The sequence below is a fragment of the Nelumbo nucifera genome, chromosome 1 (assembly GCF_055504915.1).
Source record: "Nelumbo nucifera cultivar China Antique chromosome 1, China Antique-T2T, whole genome shotgun sequence".
Lineage (NCBI taxonomy): Eukaryota > Viridiplantae > Streptophyta > Magnoliopsida > Proteales > Nelumbonaceae > Nelumbo > Nelumbo nucifera.
The window spans coordinates 66,968,349-66,989,628 of record NC_142649.1 but is presented as its reverse complement, the minus strand read 5'-3'; the positions used below and the strand labels follow the sequence as shown (position 1 = coordinate 66,989,628).

Sequence of the window (21,280 nt, the reverse complement as noted above, 5' to 3'; positions counted from 1 at the left end):
CCGTTTTCTAGATTTTTAGTTAACGATTTAGATGTTGTTTTTCAAATTTTAAGGAAATATAATATGAAGATAAATCCAAATAAATGTATCTTCGACGTCACGCCGGGCAAGTTCATCAGTTGTATAAACAACCAACGTGTCATCGAAGCAAACCTGGACAAAATCAAGGCTATCTTAGAGATGCAACCACCCCAAAAAATCAAGGAGGTACAACGACTAACTAGCTGAGTAGCTGCCTTAAACAGGTTTATGTCTAAATCGGCGGGTCGGTGCCTCCCCTTTTTTAAGGCAATTAAAAATAATGAGACTTTTGAATGGACTGGAGAGTGTCAGTTCGCGTTTGACGAGCTAAAATGGTACCTAAGTACAGCCCCAGTTTTAACCCGACCTAAGGAAGGAGATGTGTTGAAGTTGTACCTCTTCGCGAGTGACGAGGTAGTCAGCTCGGTACTAATCAGAGAGGTAGACCGAGTTCAACAACCCGTCTACTATGTAAGTAAAGTGTTGCAGGATGCAGAAACCAGATACCCCGACATCGAGAAGCTGGCGTACGCGCTAGTGGTAGTAGCTCGAAAATTACGTCCATACTTCCAATCCCATACCATCGTCATCCTTACAGATAGACTTTTGAGGTACATCCTACTTAAGCCCAAGGTGTCTGGGAGATTGACGAACTGGTCAATTGAGCTTAGCGAATACGACATCCGGCTCGAGCCACGACCAGCAATCAAAGCCCAAGTCTTGGTGGACTTCATAGTAGAATGCATGTTCAGCACACCGGCCCCTAAACTGACAAAGCTCGCTCGCACATCGGAGGTGTCAACCAGTGCGGCATCGGTCCCGGTCAGAGCAGTACCGACCTGGGATGAGGAGCCCTGGATCCTCCATGTTGACTGCTCGTCTAACCAGCAAGGAAGCGTTGTGGGATTGATATTGTACGGCCTGAACGAGGTGAAGATGGATTACGCACTCTGGTTCGGATTCGAGGCGTCGAACAACGAGGCAGAGTATGAGGCGCTAATTGTCGGGCTCAACTTAGCGAAAGAAATGGGAATGAATCACCTCATTGTCTATAGCGACTCTCAACTGGTGGTTAACCAAGTCAATGGTGACTTTAAAGCTTGTAACTCGACTATGGCAGCCTACTTAACCAAAGTCAGAGAGATTCTACCAGGATTCAGTTCTTGCTTCATCAGGCAAATCCCGAGGTCCAAGAACGCTAAGGCCAATGCTTTATCATGACTAGCAAGCACGAGCGACAACACTATGCAAACTATGTACATAGAGGACTTACCTCGGCCCAGCATTCTCGGGGGAGCAGAAGAGGTCGCTACCATGTTGCAAGCGGAAACGAGCTGAATTGACACGCTCGTTGATTATCTGTTGCACAGGACCCTACCTGCAGAATGCAATACAGCTCGAAGGGCAGAGAGTCAATTGGCCCGGTATGTCCTCATAGACGGACAATTGTATAAAAGATCCTTCACGCTCCCCTACCTACGTTGCTTGCGACCCTCAAAAGCTGAGTTTGTACTACGCGATATCCATGAATGTTTATGCGGAGGACACGGGGGGTAGGGCCCTCGCCCAAAAGGCATTAAGGCAAGCCTACTACTAGCCCACACTGAAGACAGACATCAATGCGATAGATGTCAAAGGCATGCCAAAATCCTCCGTCAGCTTGTTGTCGATTTGAAGTGTCTTACTAGCCCGTGGGCCTTCGCGATGTGGGGAATCGACATCCTCGGTCCTTTTTTATCGGCAACTGGGCAGAGGAAGTTATTAGTCATGGCAGTAGACTACTTCACGAAGTGGGTGGAAGCCGAACCGTTGGTAAGTATTACAGCCCAGAATGTGCAAAATTTCTTTTGGAAAAACATCATGTGCTGTTTCGGACTGCCCAAAGTCCTAATTTCGGATAACGGGAAGCAATTTGAAGACATCAAATTCCAGAACTGGTGCGCCGAGAAGGGGATTTAGTAGAACTTCACTTCGGCAGCACATCCACAAGTAAACGGGCAGGCCAAAGTAACGAATAGGGCTATCCTCCACAGACTGAAAGCTCACCTTGTGCGAGCTAAAGGGTTGTGGGTGGACGAGTTGCCCAGCGTTCTTTGGGCCTACCGAACTACCACCAAAACCACGATGGATGAGACCCCCTTCAACCTCACATATGGTACAAAGGCGGTGATCCCGATAGAGATCGAAGTACCCACGTTGCGACTAGAAGCTTATGATGAGAAAGCAAATAATGACGAGCTCCGTACCAACTTAGACCTGGTAGAGGAGGTGCAAGACCTGGCCTACATCCAGACTACGGCATACCAACAAAGAGTAGCTCGGTACTATAATGCTTGTTTGTGTCAAGAAGCGACAGTTTCGTGTCAACAAAGAGTATCTCGGTACTATAAGCTCGGACAGAACTGGGTAGGTCTGTACCGTATAAGACAGGTGTATGGGGAAGGCACATATGAGCTCGAGACTTTGGAAGGGAAGCGGGTACCTCAACCATGGAACATCGACAACTTAAGGAGATACTACATGTAAATCTCAATACAAGCAAAAAACGGCTAAGTCCTTAGATCATCGAGTTGATCCTATGGACAACGTGCTGGAGAGAGGACTATGAGTCACTCCCAAAAGCCTAAGGGCCGCGGTGCCGAGCTGACAGAAGATCTCGGCACTACAATAAGTCCTGGTCGCCTCTCCGACCTAGGCTATTTATGACCCAGTCGCCTATTCGACACAGGCTCATTAGAACCCAGTCGCTTTGGCATGGGTAAGACAAAGTAGCCCGGGTGTAGATAGGTCAGACGTGTATACCCTATAGTGTCTACTCGCCCCGGCATACAATTACGATTGTTCCTATTCGAGTTCGGGAGTAGTCTCAAGTTCAGGAGTAATCTCTACTTAGAAAAATTTCACTCATATACGGTTCAACTCACAAGCTCGGGAGAAATCTACACTTTGGAAAATTTTGCACACAAGGAGTTTTGCAAAGTACTTGTATTTTATTGATAAAATGCTTTGAGTACAAAAAGGAAAAAAGTTTACAACTATTTAGTCGAGCTTGGAGGCTCGGAAAATCAAGTATTTACAAAGGGGGTCCAAGAAAAGAGGCATCAGTCAGTTCGGGGCTCCTCATCCTTAACGGAGACTTCAGCAGGTAGATCTGTCTCTATACGGTCCTCGGCGGCATCAGCCTCCTCTCCCTCGATATCAATAGGTCGTCGTCACTCTCCGCCTCAGAGTTCGGATCCAAGGCAGCTTCAACGGCCACCTCCTTGGTGATCTTGGACGTGGTGATGGCACTGAGGTCGAGGTGGGGAAATTCACGTCAGGTCAACCACCTACTGAGCTTAAACCCCTTGCTGTAGCCCGTTGTCCCAGCCTCAACCAATCTTTCTCAAAGCTCCGCCAAAGACTTATACTCCTCGACCACCTTGACCTTGGCCTCCTCCATTGCCTGATGCAGGATTTCATTCCGCTCCTTCACATGAGCCTCGAGGTTCTCGATCTCCCTCTTCAGTGCCGCCTCGCGCTCCTCGAGCTCTTTCTTCTCTGTCATCAACAGAGTCAGCAGCTCCTTCTTAGGTCGTGCGTCATTTTTCAGTAGGTTGATCTCGTTACGAGCTAAGTTGAGCTTGGAGTGGGCACTTCTGGAAGACTCTTTGGCTTTGGGAGCTCGCTTTAATTTCACCTCGGACTGGTAGGAGAAAGTGTGAATAAAGGAGTTCACCTGGCAAAAGAAGAATACAAGTATTAGTATAAAGAAAAATCTAAGGCAACTCGAATGCCAAGTTTAAATACATACCACCATACAATGTGTGACCGCTCGGGCCCCGAACTGAGCAACCTAAAACTAAAAGGTTCTTAGTTAGATGGTGCGTGTGCTTGGAGGGCAATTCAAGTTTTAACTGAAAAATGGGTCCTCGTCAAAAACAACAGGACTCATGGTATTGGACTGGGCCCCTACAGTATAAAATCAAGGGGCTGCCTTTTCCTTCTTTTTAGGCCATTCATGAATGCATTTTAGTGTTTGGAATGAAGACCCTAGGTTGTATATCAGGCCGAAATTTACACCCTAGGTTGCATTCAATGTATCGTACTACCATTTGCATTAATTACACCTTAATAATCACAATTTCTTTCTTCCGACGTTTGGATGGTGACTGCAACTTCTCAAGCAATTCTTAGAAATTCTTGAAAATAATTCTTGAATCCGGGTGGTTGAAATCATCCATCTCTTAGTGATAATATTTATGGAAAAGTACCAACAGCCTCAATGTACATTTCTGATTTTCACTGCAGAGTTATAAACATTCAAAATGTCACCAATGTTTATAAATTGGCATCAATTCTGAGTTGGCATCTATCCTAACAGTACTTTAAGCTTATACGTTTTGACCCTGGGCTGAACTATCATTCTCCCTAATTTTTAGGGAGCCTTAGACATTAATTAATCAAGTATCAGAATCACTTTCCACAATAGGTTCAGTGTTCACTAACAAGGTTATAAAAATCAACCTAAAAACAGAACGGTTTTGGTCACAGGTTTTTGGGTCAAACGGTTTAATTGTTTGGTCTGAATAGATTAGACCATGTTCTTTTTTAAATTTAAAAAATTAAATAGTTAAATAAAAATAGCTTGGAAACTGTTGTCTGGATTGTTTAGTGGAGTTCAGATCTGCACGCCACAACGTCCCACAGCACATCCCTACCGTGTATTAAGAATATCTTCCAAAAATGACATCATCATTTCTGGTATTATCATCAGGAGATGTTTCTTGTGACTCGTTGTGAGGCACAGATGTGAATTCTATTTAGTGGTTCAATTGTTCAGAGATCCGCAATTTGTTGACCAATTCAATGTTTTTTTAGAAAATTGGGACCAATGTGAAAATGAAATCAGATAGGTAACTAATTCATGGGTCAAACAGTTCAACTATCCGGATCAATGAAGATTTTAAAACCATGATCACTAACGTCATGCTTCACATCTGGAGAAAGTATTCTATTTTCAAACAACAAACAATTCGTCATATATGTCTAAACCCCGTGGTGGTTTTAATTACTAAGGTTGTGTTTGGTTGCAGTGCAATTTTACTGCACCAGAACAAATGCATGGAAGTGCAAATATAAAAAATGCAAATTCTTATTTAATTTTTGTTTTAGATTTTATGTTATTCTGATTCATGTCTTAATGTACTTCATTTGCACTGCAATCAAGCAAAATAAGTTAAAATTTAAAACAAAACTAAATTAAAATTTATACTCAAATCATTTGCACTGCCATGATTTTGCATCAGTGCAAATTTATTTGCATTGCAACCAAACACAGGATAAGGACTTGTCATATTTGAGTAATGCATGCATGATAGCTATACTGTATGTCAGCCTGTGAGCATTGCCATTTTGTCCCTTCTTTATATATTTTATGCATAATTGCTTCTTGTTTATTGACAAGCCAAACAAATACTCTAAAAGTGGTTATTCTGTCCATGAGCTTTGTGGTGAAAAAATTTCATAGGATCCATGCCATCACATGAAATCAGGGCCCATATAACAATGGGGTTACACTAAATTTACCTTGGCAAAGAAAATGATCAAAGTGAACATTAAGAATGGGGTTACACTATATTTTACTTTTTCTTTTGGTAGGAATCAGGAACACAAAGCTTCTAATACTGTATTAAGGCGTTAAGTTTTGTATTTTGCTTGTAATATTTTCCTCTGAGAATAAGAAAAATTGATTGAGTCGGTGGCTGATAAGAGTAATCTTAAAGCAGCAATATATAATACTAATCTCAACTCAAAATAAATTGCATTTCAAAAATGAGACTCTCCATAATGGTCTCTAAGACAAAGAAACAATGAAAAATAATAAAAACAAGATGTTTAAACTAGCTAGGACTCTCTCTCATAGCTAATGAATTCATTCCCGTTCCCTATGAAATTCCCCTTCAACAATCAATACCCGAATAAGTAAGAAAGATAAGGATTCAAGCAAAAACAAAAACCAGGAAACGACTTAAAGTTTAAGCAGCAGTGATCATTTTAGAGGATTCCCAGTCCACAGCTTTCTTCAGGAAGCTGTCCTCCTCCAGTACCATCTGGATAGGCAAGAACCCCAGTCCGTTCGCCATGGCCAGCATCATCTGTTTGGTCTCTGCCTTGAACTCTTCCAAGTCCACCGCTCCACTCGAATCATGATCAAACTGACCGAACAGAGAGCGGTAGACAAGAGCTAGCTCATCAGGATCTCTTTTGACGTCAACTCCGAAGTGGGTCTCCAAGATCCTCAGACTCTGAAGTTCCTTCACCATCTCTGCATATGACAGAAGACCATCACGGTCCGTGTCAAGACGAGAAAACCGGTCATGAACTGAGCCCTCGAAGGCTTCTTTGTCCTCCACAAAGTTGACAATGGTGGAACCATCCAACACTTCTACGCTCATTTTCGCACAAGAACAAAGAAGAGCAGAAGAAAATAAAATTTGATTGTCGAGACTTTTGAATTGGAAGGAAGTTGGGTTGGTGGTTATTTATAGATAAGTGGAGGGAGCTGGGAATAGTCTTAGAAACATTTTCAAATCTGATATTCAGGATCAGGAGGTGGGTGGCACTGGCATAAAGCAAACCGCCCATAATATTTCAGCCCATGGGCCTGGGTCTGGGTGGCATTCAAGTATGTTAAAGTAAACTAACGGTTAACGCGCCTTTTGCCTCAAAAACAACAAGACCCACAGCTTTTGACTGAGAGCCCATAGTCTCCAACGTCGAGGTCGAGGAGTTTTGTTTGATACAAATTGGAGTAGACCAGAAGGCTGTTGGGTGCCCAGAATTTTGCAACAAGTTGTGGAGGAAATCAAAGAAAACCATGGGATCGGTTGTAGGCTCCCTATAACCAGATAGCTAGGGTTGATTGATGATTCCTGCTCTGGATTCAATAGAAAAGAAAATCAGCATTGAATAGTGAATACACCCAAGACAAGAGAGAGAGAGGATCTAAATCTACCTCTACCACCAATGGAAACAAGGGGACCCATAGCTTTCATGTTAACAATTCAGGAACATGGCAAAAATCCCTTGCATAAGCAGAAAAATCCTACGGTCATTGGGCGCCATCGACCACTGCCCAAAAAGCCGCACTATGTCGACGAGTTCTGGCCTCTTGCACATCTTAGGTCTGTCCGTCTGTGGCTGGCACAAGGCCACGAAATCATTTTAAAGGATTGATATGGGAAATGCTTATTAATTCTGCCACTGTCATGAGCTTGTTTCACGCTTCAGCTTCTAAACCCCAATAAACGAGAGTCGTGTCAGGTCGACACATTAACATTTTGCCAAACCCTTATGAACATAGATCCTCAATTTTCGGGACGTCCATTCTTGATTTATGGGATACATCTCCCTAGTGAAAAAATACTATTACAGATTTTCTTAGAACAATTAATCTTATTCTTATAACCAGATTTGCCTATATGTGTGGATGTAGGTAATTCTTATAACGGTAAACAACAATGACCCCCATTGCACTGGGGTCAGTGATAAATACCTTCCTGGACTTTTATTTGTAACAGAGACCTTTTTGAACTTTTACTTTGCGATAAATACCCCATTGACAGTTAAAAGTTAGATGACGGAATGCATTAAATTATCAAAATACTCACTTAAACTTTCCTTAGACTGTGTTTGTTTTTCAGTGTAAATATGGACCAGTGCGAAACACCATTTTTTATCCGTATTTCCACAAGTTTGTTTTCGGCGTAAGTTTTATATCGAAAATCAGTATAAACCTCCCCCTCAGTTGATTTTTACATCGATTATCACATTTTAAAAAGTTTCAATAGTTCACACATTTTAAACTCATTAGTGTTGAATTCAATCGATGTACTTTTACATTGATGACAGTTTACACAAAAACAAATGTAGCCTTGTTTTCTTTTTTTCTTTGTCATTTTCTTTTAAACCCTAATTGACTAAAAATACCTCCATTTGTTCCAAATGAAAACATCTAAAATAACAAGAATCATTTCAATAGCATAGAAATTTTTTTTTTATATTTTTGATTCATTTTACTCACATGAATATCTCTCTTCATCTTAAAACATAAAAATGATCACTCCTTTCTCCAATAGTTCAAGAAAAACAAAATGAAACTGAGGGGTAATTTGCCACGACCTAGTAAGTAAAGGTTACATGGACGTGATCTGCCCGAAGAACGACAACTCAACAAGGGGAGCCTAGTCAGCAGTTTTCAGAGTTTGGATGTTCGGCCACCTCGGCATAGAGTTACCTCGGTATAAAGTCACCTCGGCATAAAATCACCTCGGCATAAAGGCAGCTTAGTGCCTAAGCCAGTTCGGGGCTCAAGAACCAAAGTGGCACGTAATCGACTCTAGAAGCTTCCCAACAGACTTCGAATATCACTGGATCACGTCGCGTAACGGCAGGCCTTGTCCTCTCCCTGCCCGGATCGGGCGGCGAAAATAAAGTTCAGTGACTGATACGTTACTCCCCGATTAAAGTGGAAACAGATCTCATCCACTCAAGCTACAGATCCCGGAACCGTTTCGCGAGACCCATGATAGTTCACCTATATAAGGGCATCAACTCCTCCAGGGTCCAAGTACGCGTGATTACTTATATTTAAACTCTTTAGCACTCAAACTTTAGCTCGCAACCACTACAAGAACACTGACTTAAGCATCAAAGCGACCTTCCCGAGTCATCCACCCTGGTCGCTCTGATCCTTGTTTTGCAGTTTGATCCAGCTCACCACGTGAGTACGTCCAGGCACTCATCCAACTAGGAGCTTCCAGATCACGCATCGTCAATTGGCGCCAATTGTGGGAACGATCGAAAGGTCATTCCAATTCTACTTACAATCTCAGACCCAGTTTCAACCTCAATGTCATCATCCAGCCACAACGAAAAGAGTTACTTGAACATTACTAGGGGGCAAGAGCAGCAGATAGTCGCTCCCCAAGGATCCTCGGTGACTATCGGCCAGTTCACCATTCCCCCAACCGCCTCCGGGGTCCCATCACTATTCGTGCCACACACTACCCAACAAGTGAGTGTTCCGCTCCCCCAGGTGAACGCCACGTTCTCGGAGCCTTCCGTGAATTCCCCTGGGGTCGGACACTCCCAATTCAACAACCTCATCCAAAGCGTTCAAACGATGTAGATCCAAATGAAGCAGATCCATCAGTTCCAGCAATTTCAGCAGTACTATTTTTATCAACAATATTAGCAGCAGTTCCCACCACTGCAACCAAGCCAGCCGATAAATCATCATCAAGGGCAAATCCAGAACTAGAATCAGCACCAGGCTCAATAGAATGTCCACCAGTCTCCCCCTGTGGGGAGAGAACTTCGCAGGTACCGGTCCCTCCCTCGGGACGGACCCCACCGTGGGGTACAGTAGGCGACCAACATACTCCCCCTGCTTCCTGAAGAGAGAGCTTGAGGGATAGGCCCAAACCCAGCCAACCCGAGAGGCACAGTCAGCAAGTTTCTCATGAAGATCATTAGCTCAAGGCCAAAGGCGCGGGCTCGAGAAGAGACCCCTCGGTTCCGCGCAATAGCCAACACCGAGCATGCGACGAAGAAGAAGCGGCGAGGAGAATCCCTGACCACCTCGTCCTACTATTCGGAGTAAGAGAGAAGTACTTGACAATACAGAGGTCGGCAATACAAACGTCCCTCCACCAAAGAAGCAGCAGCAGCGACGCCGCAAGACTCACCGTTCATCAGCTAGGAATGATCCAGCTGATCAAGGTCAAGAAAGAGAGGAGGTGAGCTCGGCGGCCACAAGAACAACGCATTCTCTTTTGAGCCGGCCTTCCCCCTATCACCCGAGCTCCCAGCGGCCCCAATGCCGAACAATTTCAAGGTACTGTCGCTAGACAAGTACGATGGGTCCTTTGATCCTAACGATCACATAGAAGCATTCCAGTCCCAAATGCATCTCGCTAAGGCCGATGAGGCTTGTATGTGCGTGGCTTTCTCCACCACATTTAGAGGAGTAGTTCAGACCTAGTACAAAAACCTCACACCGAGTTCCATCAGAAGCTGGAAACAATTTGCATATATGTTTACTGCCCACTTCATCACTAATAAGAAGTGTCTGAAGTCACAGGAGAGTCTTCTGAATGTGGTGCAGAAGGAAGGAGAGTCAATTCGGAGCTACATCAAGTGCTTCAACGAGACATGCCTGTAGATACCGGACCTTGACCCAGCAATACGTCTCACCGCAACGCGCAAAGGAATCACCCACAAAGAGCTCAAGTGGCACATCGTGGCCAATAAGCCAAAGAACATCACCGAGTTGCTCAAGTTGGCCGATCAGTTTATCAGCACAGAAGAAGAGATAAACCAGAAAGCCGACAACCAGCTAAGAGAAAAGAGGAAGAGAGAGGAAGAAGGAACGAGCAACAAAAAAAGAAAAAAAAAAGCAAGTCCCCGAGCTCGAGGAGTAAGTCCCCATCACGAAGTTATAGGTCAGGTCGGCGTTCCAGAACTCCACCAGTGGAGAGAACGAACTATACTCCCCTGAACGTGAAGCGAGGAGAGATCCTAATGGCCATCAAAGACTCCTCTATCGTCAGATGGCCACCTAGGCTCCGTGGAGACCAAACGACCAGGAACCCGAACATCTATTGTCACTTTCATCTGGACCATGGTCACAACACAAAAAACTGTAGAAACCTCTGCGATGAAATCAAAGAGCTAATCCGTCGTGGGTACTTAAAGAAGTGCATTTTGCGTGAAGAAAAGGAACAGGGGAACCGATAGGGAGATCGAAAAAAAGATGCCTCAGAGAGCAGTAGACAGAACGAGCAGCCACTTCGCCCACTGCCGGAAAAAAAGACTGTCTTGTGGGCTAATTAATATGATCACTGGAGGATCTATTGTAGCAGGGTGCACACTAGAAGCCGGGAAAACATCAGTTCGAGAACTGAAGCATGAAGCAGAGAACCCACCCAAGCGACCTCGAATCGAAGAACCAATCTACTTTACCGAGGATGATGCCCGTGGGATTCAGTATCCTCATAACGACGCCCTGGTGGACTCAGGCAGTTCAGCCAATATCCCCTTCAAAGGAACCTTTGACAAGTTGCAACTACAGCAAAGCGATCTAAAACCAATAGATGCCCCACCAGTAGGGTTCAGCAGAGAGGAAGTCAGGTCTATAGGCCGCGTCACAGTACTAGTGGAGGCGAGCATGTGGTTGAATATTGTCCAGTTCGAGCACACATTCTTGGTGGTCACGACTCCATCCCCCTACAACGCAATCATAGGTCGGCCTATTACGCATGTTTTATGCATAGTAGTGTCAACTTACTATCTCGCGAGGAAGTTCCCAACGGATTACGAAGTGGGGGTAGTACGAGGCGACCAGATCGAGTCCCGGAAGTGTTATGTGGCTACCCTCAATGGAGAGAAAAATTGGCAGAAGACGTCGAACTGGAGCGACCAGCAGACTACAGTGAGAAGCGAGCTGCCCCGATGGAAGAGACAGTCCACATACCGGTGTCCGAGACCGAACCGACTAGAACTCTCCAGATCGATGCACTAGTAAGCAAACCGCTCCGAACACAGCTAGTAAGTTTTTTAAATAACAATTTAAATGTTTTCGCTTGGTCCGCGGCAGAAATGCCCGGAATTGACCCTAGCGTCATAACTCACAAACTTAATGTGGACCCTCTGGTAAGGCCAATCAGACAAAGAAACCACAACCTTGCCGCGGAGCAGTGGAGGGTAGTCGATGAGGAGGTCGGTAAGCTCCTCGCCGCAGACATCATCAGGGAGGTCCACTACCCGAGCTGGGTTGCAAACCCAGTGCTCGTGAAGAAAGCCAATGGCAAGTGGCGCATGTGCGTCGACTACACCGACCTGAACAAAGCTTGCCCAGAGGATTGCTTCCCCTACCCAGAATTGACCGTCTGGTAGACGTGACCTTAGGGCATGAGTTGTTGAGTTTCATTCCGGCTATAATCAAATTAGGATGGACACAATTGACCAAGACAAAACTGCTTTTGTAACCGAACTTGGGCTATACTGTTATAAAGTTATGCCCTTTGGTTTGAAAAACGTTGGACCAACTTTCCAACGACTTGTAAACAAAAATTTTGAACCTTTGATTGGCAATAAAGTGGAGTGTTATGTTGACGACATGGCCATGAAGACCTAGTTTTCTTAATCTTTAATTAACGATTTAGATGTTGTTTTTCAAATTTTAAGAAAATATAATATGAAACTAAATCCAAATAAATATATCTTCGGTGTCACGTCAGGCAAGTTCCTCGGTTATATAGTAAACCAACGTGGCATCGAAGCAAACTTGGAAAAAATCAAGGCTATCTTAGAGATGCGACCACCCCAGAAAATCAAGGAGGTACAACGACTAACTCGTCGGGTAGCTGCCTTAAACCGGTTTATGTCTAAATCGGCAAGTCGGTGCCTCCCCTTTTTAAGGCAATTAAAAAGAATGAGACTTTCGAATGGACTGGAGTGCCAGCTCGCGTTTGATGAGCTGAAAAGGTACCTAAGTACAGCCCCAGTTTTAATCCAACCTAGGGAAGGAGATGTGTTGAAGTTGTACCTCTCTGCGAGTGACGAGGTAGTCAGCTCGGTACTAATCAGAGAGAAGTTAGCGTACACGCTAGTGGTAGCAGCTCAAAAATCACGCCCATACTTCCAAGCCCATACCATCGTCGTCCTTACGGATAGGCCTCTAAGGTACATCCTACTTAAGCCTGAGGTGTCTGGGAGAATGACGAAGTGGTCCATCGAGCTTAGCGAATACGACATCCGGTTCGAGCCACGACCAGCAATCAAAGCCCCAAGTCTTGGTGGACTTCGTAGCAGAATGCACGTTCAGCACACCGGCCCCTAAACTGACTGAGTCCGCTCGCATATCAGAGGCGTTAACCAGTGCGGCACCAGTCCCGGCCAGAGCAGTACCGACCTGGGATGAGGAGCCCTGGATCCTCCACGTTGACGGCTCGTCTAACCAGCAAGGAAGAGGTGTGGGACTGATACTGTACAGCCTTAACTAGGTGAAGCTGGAGTACGCACTCCGGTTCGGATTTGAGGCGTCGAACAACAAGGCAAAATATGAGGCGCTAATTGCCGAGCTCAACTTAGCGAAAGAAATGGGAATGAAGCACCTCATCTATAGCGACTCTCAACTAGTGGTTAGCCAAGTCAATGGTGACTATGAAGCTTGTGGCTCGACTATGGCAGCCTACTTATCCAAAGTCAGAGAGATTCTACCAAGCTTCTGTTCTACTTCATCAGGCAAATCCCGAGGTCCAACACTTACATTAAGTGGTCCCTGGGCCAAGCCATCTTATAAAAACCCAGGGACTGTGGGCAGGTGCAAGATTAGCCCATCAGGTACTACCCTAAATGGTCTTACACTTAACCTCTCAGCCCTTAATGATCAAGCACTGCCCGACAAGAGAGGACCTCTCCCTCGGCTGAAAGGAACAGTGCCGCACTCTCCACTCACATGGATCCCGGGAATTAAAACCATTTGCAAACAATTCGAAACCGTACATATATAAATATATTATAAATATATTAATTTTGCAAAACAAAATTCCAACAATTGAAATCAACTGCCAGCAGTTTGGTTTCCATCAGAGAGAGTGCATTCCCGATCATTACCCTTTGTCCGACAAAGGGGCTGATCCTGTCACTATGATCACCCACTCAGATGAATTCTTAGACTGTCCCAACATACCCAGGTTTTGATCCCCATCTAAGGATCTCACTGATTGGCATATCAAAGACAGCCCGATCCGACACCTAGTGAAATGTCATAATTGAGTCTAGGGGTTAGGTGTAACTTTCCAATTTTGCCCATCTGTCTCCAAGGTCCTGGGCAATACTGGAAATCTGGTCCGGTTCAAGGATTCAAGTGATCCCATACTGCATGTGCCTTGGGTCTTACCCTGGTGGCTGAGACAGGCCATCCCAACATTTGGTGGCACACCAGTATCAGCCTTGGTAGGATAAATCTCCCCAGACTTATCCAACGGCTGTGAATATTTAAAACTAACACGAGTCTCTATAAGTGTCCAGTTTTAGGGTCTTACACAGAATTAAACCAAACAACATGAATCAAACATGCACTTTATTTATTTCCACTAAATAACAAAAGTACATCAAATCGGATTGAAGCTAAGGGCATACAAAACTATCTAACACCTTTTTCGTCGACAACCAAGCAAAGGAAGTTATTAGTCGTGGCAGTAGACTACTTCACGAAATGGGTGGAAGCCGAACCGTTGGTAAGTATTACAGCCCGGAATGTAAAAAATGTCTTTTGGAAAAACATCATGTGCGGTTTTGGACTGCCCAAAGTCCTAATTTCGGATAACGGGAAGCAACTTGTAGACATCAAATTCCAGAACTGGTGCGCCGAGATGGGGATTCAGCAGAAGTTCACTTCGGTAGCACATCCACAAGCAAACGGGCAGGTCGAAGTAACAAATAGGGATATCCTCCACGAACTGAAATCTCGCCATGCGTGAGCCAAAGGGTTGTGGGTGGACGAGCTGCCTAGTGTTCTTTGGGCCTATCGGACTACCATCAAAACCGCGACGGATGAGACCCCCTTCAACCTCACATATGGTACAGAGGTGGTGATCCCGGCAGAGATCGAAGTACCCACATTGCGACTAGAGGCTTATGATGAGGAAGCAAATAGTGGCGAGCTCCGTACTAACCTAGACCTGGTGGAGGAGGTGCAAGACCTGGCCTACATCCGAACTACAGAATACCAGCAAAGAGTAGCTCAGTACTATAATGCCTGGGTCAAGAAGCGGCAGTTTCGTGTCAGAAAAGAGTAGCTTGGTACTATAAGCTCGGACCGAACTGGGTATGTCCGTACCGTATAAGACATGTGTACGGGGAAGGCACATATGAGCTTGAGACTTTGGAAGGGAAGCGGGTACCTTGACCATGGAACATCAACAACTTAAGGAGATACTACATGTAAATCTCAATACAAGCAAAAAACGACTAAGTCCTTAGATCATCGAGTTGATCCTATGGACAACGTGCTGGAGAGAGGACTATGAGTCACTCCCAGAAGCATAAGGGCCGCGGTCCCAAGCTGATAGAAGATCTCGGCACTACAATAAGTCCTGGTTGCCTCTTCGACCTAGGTTGTTTATGACCCGGTCGCCTATTCGACACGGGCACATTAAAACCCAGTTGCTTTGGCATGGGTAAGACAAAGTAGCCCAGGTGTAGATAGGTCGGACATGTATACCCTATAGTGTCTGCTCGCCCCAACATACAATAATGATTGTTCCTATTCAAGTTCGGGAGTAGTCTCAAGTTCGGGAGTGATCTATACTTAGAAAATTTTCACTCCTATACGGTTCAACTCACAAGCTCGGGAGAAATCTACACTTAGGAAAATTTTACACACAAGGAGTTTTGCAAAGTACTTGTATTTTATTGATAAAATGCCTTGAGTACAAAAAGAAAAAAAGCTTACAACTATTTAGTCGAGCTCAGAGGCTCAGAAAATCAAGTATTTACAAAGGGGGTCCAAGTAAAGAGGCATCAGTCAGTTTGGGGCTCCTCATCCTTAACGAAGACTTCAGTAGGCGGATCTGTCTCCATACGGTCCTCAATGGCATCAGCCTCCTCTCCCTCGATATCGAGTAGGTCATCGTCGCTCTCCGCCTCAGAGTTCGGATCCTTGGTGGCTTCAACGGCCATCTCCTTGGTGATCTTGGACGTGGTGATGGCACTGAGGTCGAGGTGGGGAAATTCACACCGGGTCAACCACCTATTGAGCTTAAACCCCTTGCGGTAGCCCACTGTCCCAGCCTCAACCAATCTTTCTCGAAGCTCCGCCAAAGACTTATACTCCTCAACCGCCTTGACCTTGGCCTCCTCCATTGTTTGATGCAGGATTTCAGTCTGCTCCTTCACATGAGCCTCGAGGTTCTCGATCTCCCTCTTCAGTGCCGCCTCGCACTCCTCGAGCTCTTTCTTCTTTGTCATCAGTAGAGTTAGCATCTCCTTCTTAGCTCGTACATCATTTTTCAGTAGGTTGATCTCATTGCGAGCTAAGCTGAGCTCGGAGTGGGCACTTCCAGAAGACTCCTTGGCTTCTAGAGCTCGCTTTAACTTCACCTCGGACTGGTAGGACAAGGTGTGGATAGAGGAGTTCACCTGGTAAAAGAAGAATACAAGTATTAGTATGGAGAAAAATCTAAGGCAACTCGAATGCCAAGTTTAAATACATACCACCGTACAATGCGTGGCCCCTCGGGCCCCAAGCTGAGCAGCCGACAAGTCAGCCCAACGACCGACCTCCTTGGCAAACACTGTGTCCTTGCTCTTGAGAAGGCCAAACTTCGGAGTCAAAATGCTCCAGACTGAAGTATCGCTGCCCAAAGAGGTGGCGGTCGTTGGAACGAGCTCTGAAGACGTGGTCTCCTCGGGCACGCGGGGTGGAGTGGCCTTGCCTGGGTCCTTCTTAACCAAGTCGATTACAGGAGGTTGTCCGGCGACGAGTGGGTATTCGGGTGCAGAGGCGGCAACCTCAGTGGTGGTGGTCTCGGTACGGAGGTGAGCCTTCTTGGAGGCCCTTTTCTTCTCCTTTTTCCCCTTTTGCATGCTCCCGAAGAGCTCATCAACAGGGATGTCATCCATGGCAACTGCAATAAGTGACGAGCTAAGTCAGATATAACACTGAAGTAAAATAAACAAGAAAAAGGTACAACAGTTAGCGACCTACCAAGAGGGCTTAGACTGACCTGCACGAGCTTCTCCTCAATCACAAAGTTTTCAAACTTCATGCCGAGCTTCGCCCAAGATCGGACCTCCTCCCTTGTCTTCGGGTCCAGTCGGATGCCGGGATCCTAGATGGCTGCCCTCCAGTGAGTCGGGAAAGGCCACCCCTTGGTGTTACAGACCACAAAGTAGCGTCTCTTCTAGGTCGGGACCTTGTTAGGGAGCTCATGCAACAGCTTGTACTCGGGGCAAGGAGACATATAGTAACTTTGCCTGTGCTCGGGTAGAATGCAAGATGAGTTCTTCTTGATGGAAATGATGGAAGAAAAGATGTCGAGGTCTAGAGGACGTTTGTAATCGTGGAAAAGGGAAATGGTACCTACGATGTTACAGATGGAGTTCAGGTGTAGCTGGTCTATGGCAATGTCAAAGAACTTAACGACTTCGACTATGAAAGGGTGGAGTGGAAGACACAGCCCGGCTACGAGCTACTCCTCGAAGACCACAATCTCGTTGTGGCCATGATCCCAAGGAAAGTTTCCTAAGCGAATACTATATACGAAGTCATTGGGAAGTCTGTATTGAGCTACTAAGGATAGGAGCCTATTCACTGTCATTATTGACAGGCCGAAGCTGTCCGGCAGGCAAGCTCAGTGTGAAATGGAGGCCGATTTCCCAGAAGCTTCTCGCTCTCATCGAGGTGAGTCCACCTCAGACATATTGGGGTCCACATCCTGTGTTGAAGTGCCCACCTCGATAGGATGAGGTTCCGCGATCTGTGCCGAGGAACCTACCTCGTCCCTAGCGGACTCGCCGCTCCCATCTAGAAGATTATCTAAGCTAAGACTAGACATACTAATGGAAAGGACAACGGAATCAAAAGCAAAGGAAGACTGACTCACCAAAAGAAGACCGAAGAAAGCGAGACGACCTCGGACCCAGGAATAGCTGACACCGAGCTAGGATACTTGAGCGCGACCTCAAGGACTTTGGATTCACGATTTTTGTGGCAAAGAAAATGGGTCCTTTGGCCCCTAATTATAACCAATGTATCCGGGAATCAACGGTCAAGATCTACACGATCCAACGGCTCCCGAGGTTGAAATCAGTTTAGCACACATTTTGACGTTCGCACGTACCCAATACGTGATCTGGGTCACTTCTTGGTTGTGCCGAACGGACGAACAAGTCCGACCAACAATCTGCCCACCACATCACCTAGACTTTGTGCCAAATCCACCTAGGCTCGTCATGAACTCCCTACGTCGGGTCAGAACCCCTAGCACAAGGAGTGGGGGCAATTGATGAGGGGTAATTTGGCACGACCTAGTAAGTAAAAGTCACGTGGACACGATCTGCCCGAAGAATGACAACTCAACAAGGGGAGCCTAATCAGCAGTTTTCAGAGTTCGGATGTTCGGCCACCTCAGCATAGAGTCACCATGGTATCGAGTCACCTCGGCATAAAATCACCTTGGCATAAAGGCACCTCGGCGCCTAAGCCAGTTCAAGGCTCAAGAACCAAAGTGACACATAATCAACTCTAGAAGCTTCCCAGCAGACTCCGAATATCACGGGATCATGCCGCGTAATGGCAGGCCTTGTCCACTCCCCACCCGGATCGGGTGACGACAATAAACTTCATTGACTGATACGTTACTCCCCAACTAAAGTGGAAACAAATCTCATCCACTCAGGCCGCAGATCCCAAAACCGTTTCACGAGACCCATGATAGCTCACCTATATAAGGGCATCAACCCCTCCAGGGTCTAGGTATGCGCGATTACTTATAGTTAAGCTCTTTAGCACTCAAACTTTAGCTTGCAACCACTACAAGAATACTGACTTAAGCATCGGAGCGACCTCCCCCGATCATCCACCCCGGTCCCCCTGATCCCTGTTTTGCAATTTGATACAGCTCACACGCAAGTACGTCCAAGCAATCATCCAGCTAGGAGCTTCCAGATCGCACATCGTCAGAAACCATAAATTTATATTTATTAGAAAGAAGCCTCTACCATCGTCAGAAAGAAGCCTCTACCATCTATTAGAGCAACCAAGAGGACTTCAATGTTATATTTAGAAAATTAATCGAATCATAAATCATTCAAATAAATAAGAAAATGATAATTTAAGAATTTAAAAAATTTTAAACAGTTGAATGAGACTCTTTTTTGAAGTTTGTGGCAAAGTGATTAAAATTTATGAGGTCTCTGTGCAAATAAAAATTCAGGGGGTATTTGTCATTGATCCATAGTTGCAGGGGTCTTTATAATTTACCCCTATAAACCGGAGAAGGCACCTTTTTGTACTGAACAAATTATTTGTGTTTCTGTTTAATATAATTTCTATTTTAATTATCAAATAGAAGTAATTCTTATAAACTGGGGCCCGTAGCTCGTTTGAGAGGGTTGAGCTGAAGATTCAACTCAGCTGGTTCAGCTGCTTTGAACCGCTCTGAATAAACTATTTAAAAATGTTGAAGCAGGCAACCTTTCAAATTACTAAAACTAGTTTTAGCAGAAAGTGGATTTCCTAGCTTAAAGAAAAGCATTTGGGTTTTCCATCGAATATAATTTCAAAGCTTTCCAAATAGCGCCGACCTTGCAAAGCGAGAAGCTGCTGTATTGAAAGCCTCTTCCAAACGGGCACCATTTCACCCAAAAAGTAGATGATACCAACGAAAGAGCTTTGACCAATATATTAATTACCACGTTTATGAATTACGATACCTGTTAATTGGTTATAAGTTTTTTCGGTATCAAAACTCGGATATTGGACACTATACTTTTAATGGATTTGAGCTGCATATGTACATTTATATTGGTTATTCACTTATATTCCTTTCTATTAATATTCTTACAACTATTTTATTTGTAAATCATAATTACTACACCTTTAAATCATCCAATTTTTCTTTCTTTCTTTCTTTTAGGGTGGGGCTTTAAAACCATGAAGTTCAAATTCACAACTTTATCAAAGATGTAGGCCCAGTTCGTATTTTGGTAAATTATTTATTTAAGTAAATGCACTTACCCTGTTATTTGTTTCTTAGAAAAGATTTACCCGGATAGATTATTTATCCATATTCTTTTATTTCTCATGTAAATAAGATAATGACCATTTTATTTATAAAAATCCATTATTACAAGGGACATTTTTGTTCCTTTAAAGTATTGCCCAAAGTGGGAAAACATTTTACCCACATCACTTACCCAATAACTGATACCATAATCCCCACATAAATATGAAAAAAGAACATGGAATTTTTTATCAATAAAAATCAAAATTTCATTGATCAACTTTCCCCCTTCTCAAAATCAAGAAAAAGAACGCCCCTTTACGCATAACATCTTATATGGCTATATGAAAATGCTTAGAAAGACCCTGGATGCATTGTGGATATCGATCATGGAAAGTAGCTATTTCATTTGTAGTTGTAAATTGGTTCGGTTTACAATTTTACATCAATGGACACCCTAAAAACTAGATTATTAGAATGCCCCATGGTCATGATCTTAATGTTCTTCTATTTTCCAAAACCCTTTCTTACTCTGTTGCTACATTAATTGTGGGAGAAAGACATTCTTGCTCTGTTTTTGTCACAAGATATATGGAGAAAAATAATTTTAACTATTTTTTAAACCAGTAATAGCCTCCACCAGAAATACAAAATTCTTCTGTAATTCAGAAGGAACTCTCTCATACGTTCATTTTGTCATCTGTGTTCGATCCCCAGTTTGTTAATTCTCTTAAGCAACACCAATAAAAGTAGAAGATAAATATCTAACACTCACAGGAGTGAACGAGGAAGAATAACACTTCAAGAAGAAGAAGAATTAGGCAGAGATTTTAGAGAACTCCCAATCCACAGCTTTCTTTAGAAAGCTGTCCTCCTCCAGTGCCATTTGGACGGGCAAGAACCCCAATCCGTTGGCCATGGCCAGCATCATCTGCTTGGTCTCTGCCTTGAATTCCTCCAAGTCCACCGCTCCGCTCGAGTCATGATCAAACTGGCCGAACAGGGCACGGTAGGCAAAAGCTAGCTCATCAGGGTCGGTCTTCACGTCAACTCCGAAGTGGGTCTCGAAGATCCTCAGACTCTGAAGCTCCTTCTCCATCTCTGCATATGATAGTAGACCATCATGGTTTGTGTCCAGACGAGAAAACCGGTCATGAACCGAGCCTTCGAAGGCCTCTTTGTCCTCCACAAAGTTGACAATGGTGGATCTATCCAACACTTCTACGCTCATCTTTTCTTTTCTATTCTCCACTACTTTCGCCTTGAGACAGGATTTTGCGCCTTTTAACTCTTAGGTCTTTTGAGTTGTAGTGCAGTTGGCTTGGTGGTTATTTATAAGTATGTATAAAGTGTAATATAGACTGGTCATGGAGACATTTTCAAATCGGATAGTCAAGACTCAAGAGCGAGCTTAATAGGTGTAATAAATGAAGCCGCCCATAATATTCACAACCCAATGGGCCTGAGTGTTGTATTTGCCT

The 21,280-nt window shown here is 44.5% G+C and overlaps 2 protein-coding genes across 2 annotated transcripts; both read right to left on the bottom strand.

Annotated features, from left to right (window-relative positions):
* Positions 1 to 5,796: 5,796 nt before the first annotated feature.
* LOC104594160 (uncharacterized) lies at positions 5,797 to 6,533 on the bottom strand. The gene has a single exon (XM_010254334.3). It carries the CDS (start codon positions 6,456 to 6,458, stop codon positions 6,039 to 6,041), a length of 420 nt encoding a protein of 139 aa, XP_010252636.1. The 5' UTR covers positions 6,459 to 6,533; the 3' UTR covers positions 5,797 to 6,038.
* A 14,083-nt stretch (positions 6,534 to 20,616) lies between these two features.
* Positions 20,617 to 21,030, bottom strand: LOC104594161 (uncharacterized). Its single transcript, XM_010254335.3, has one exon. It carries the CDS (start codon positions 21,028 to 21,030, stop codon positions 20,617 to 20,619), a length of 414 nt encoding a protein of 137 aa, XP_010252637.1.
* Positions 21,031 to 21,280: the final 250 nt, after the last annotated feature.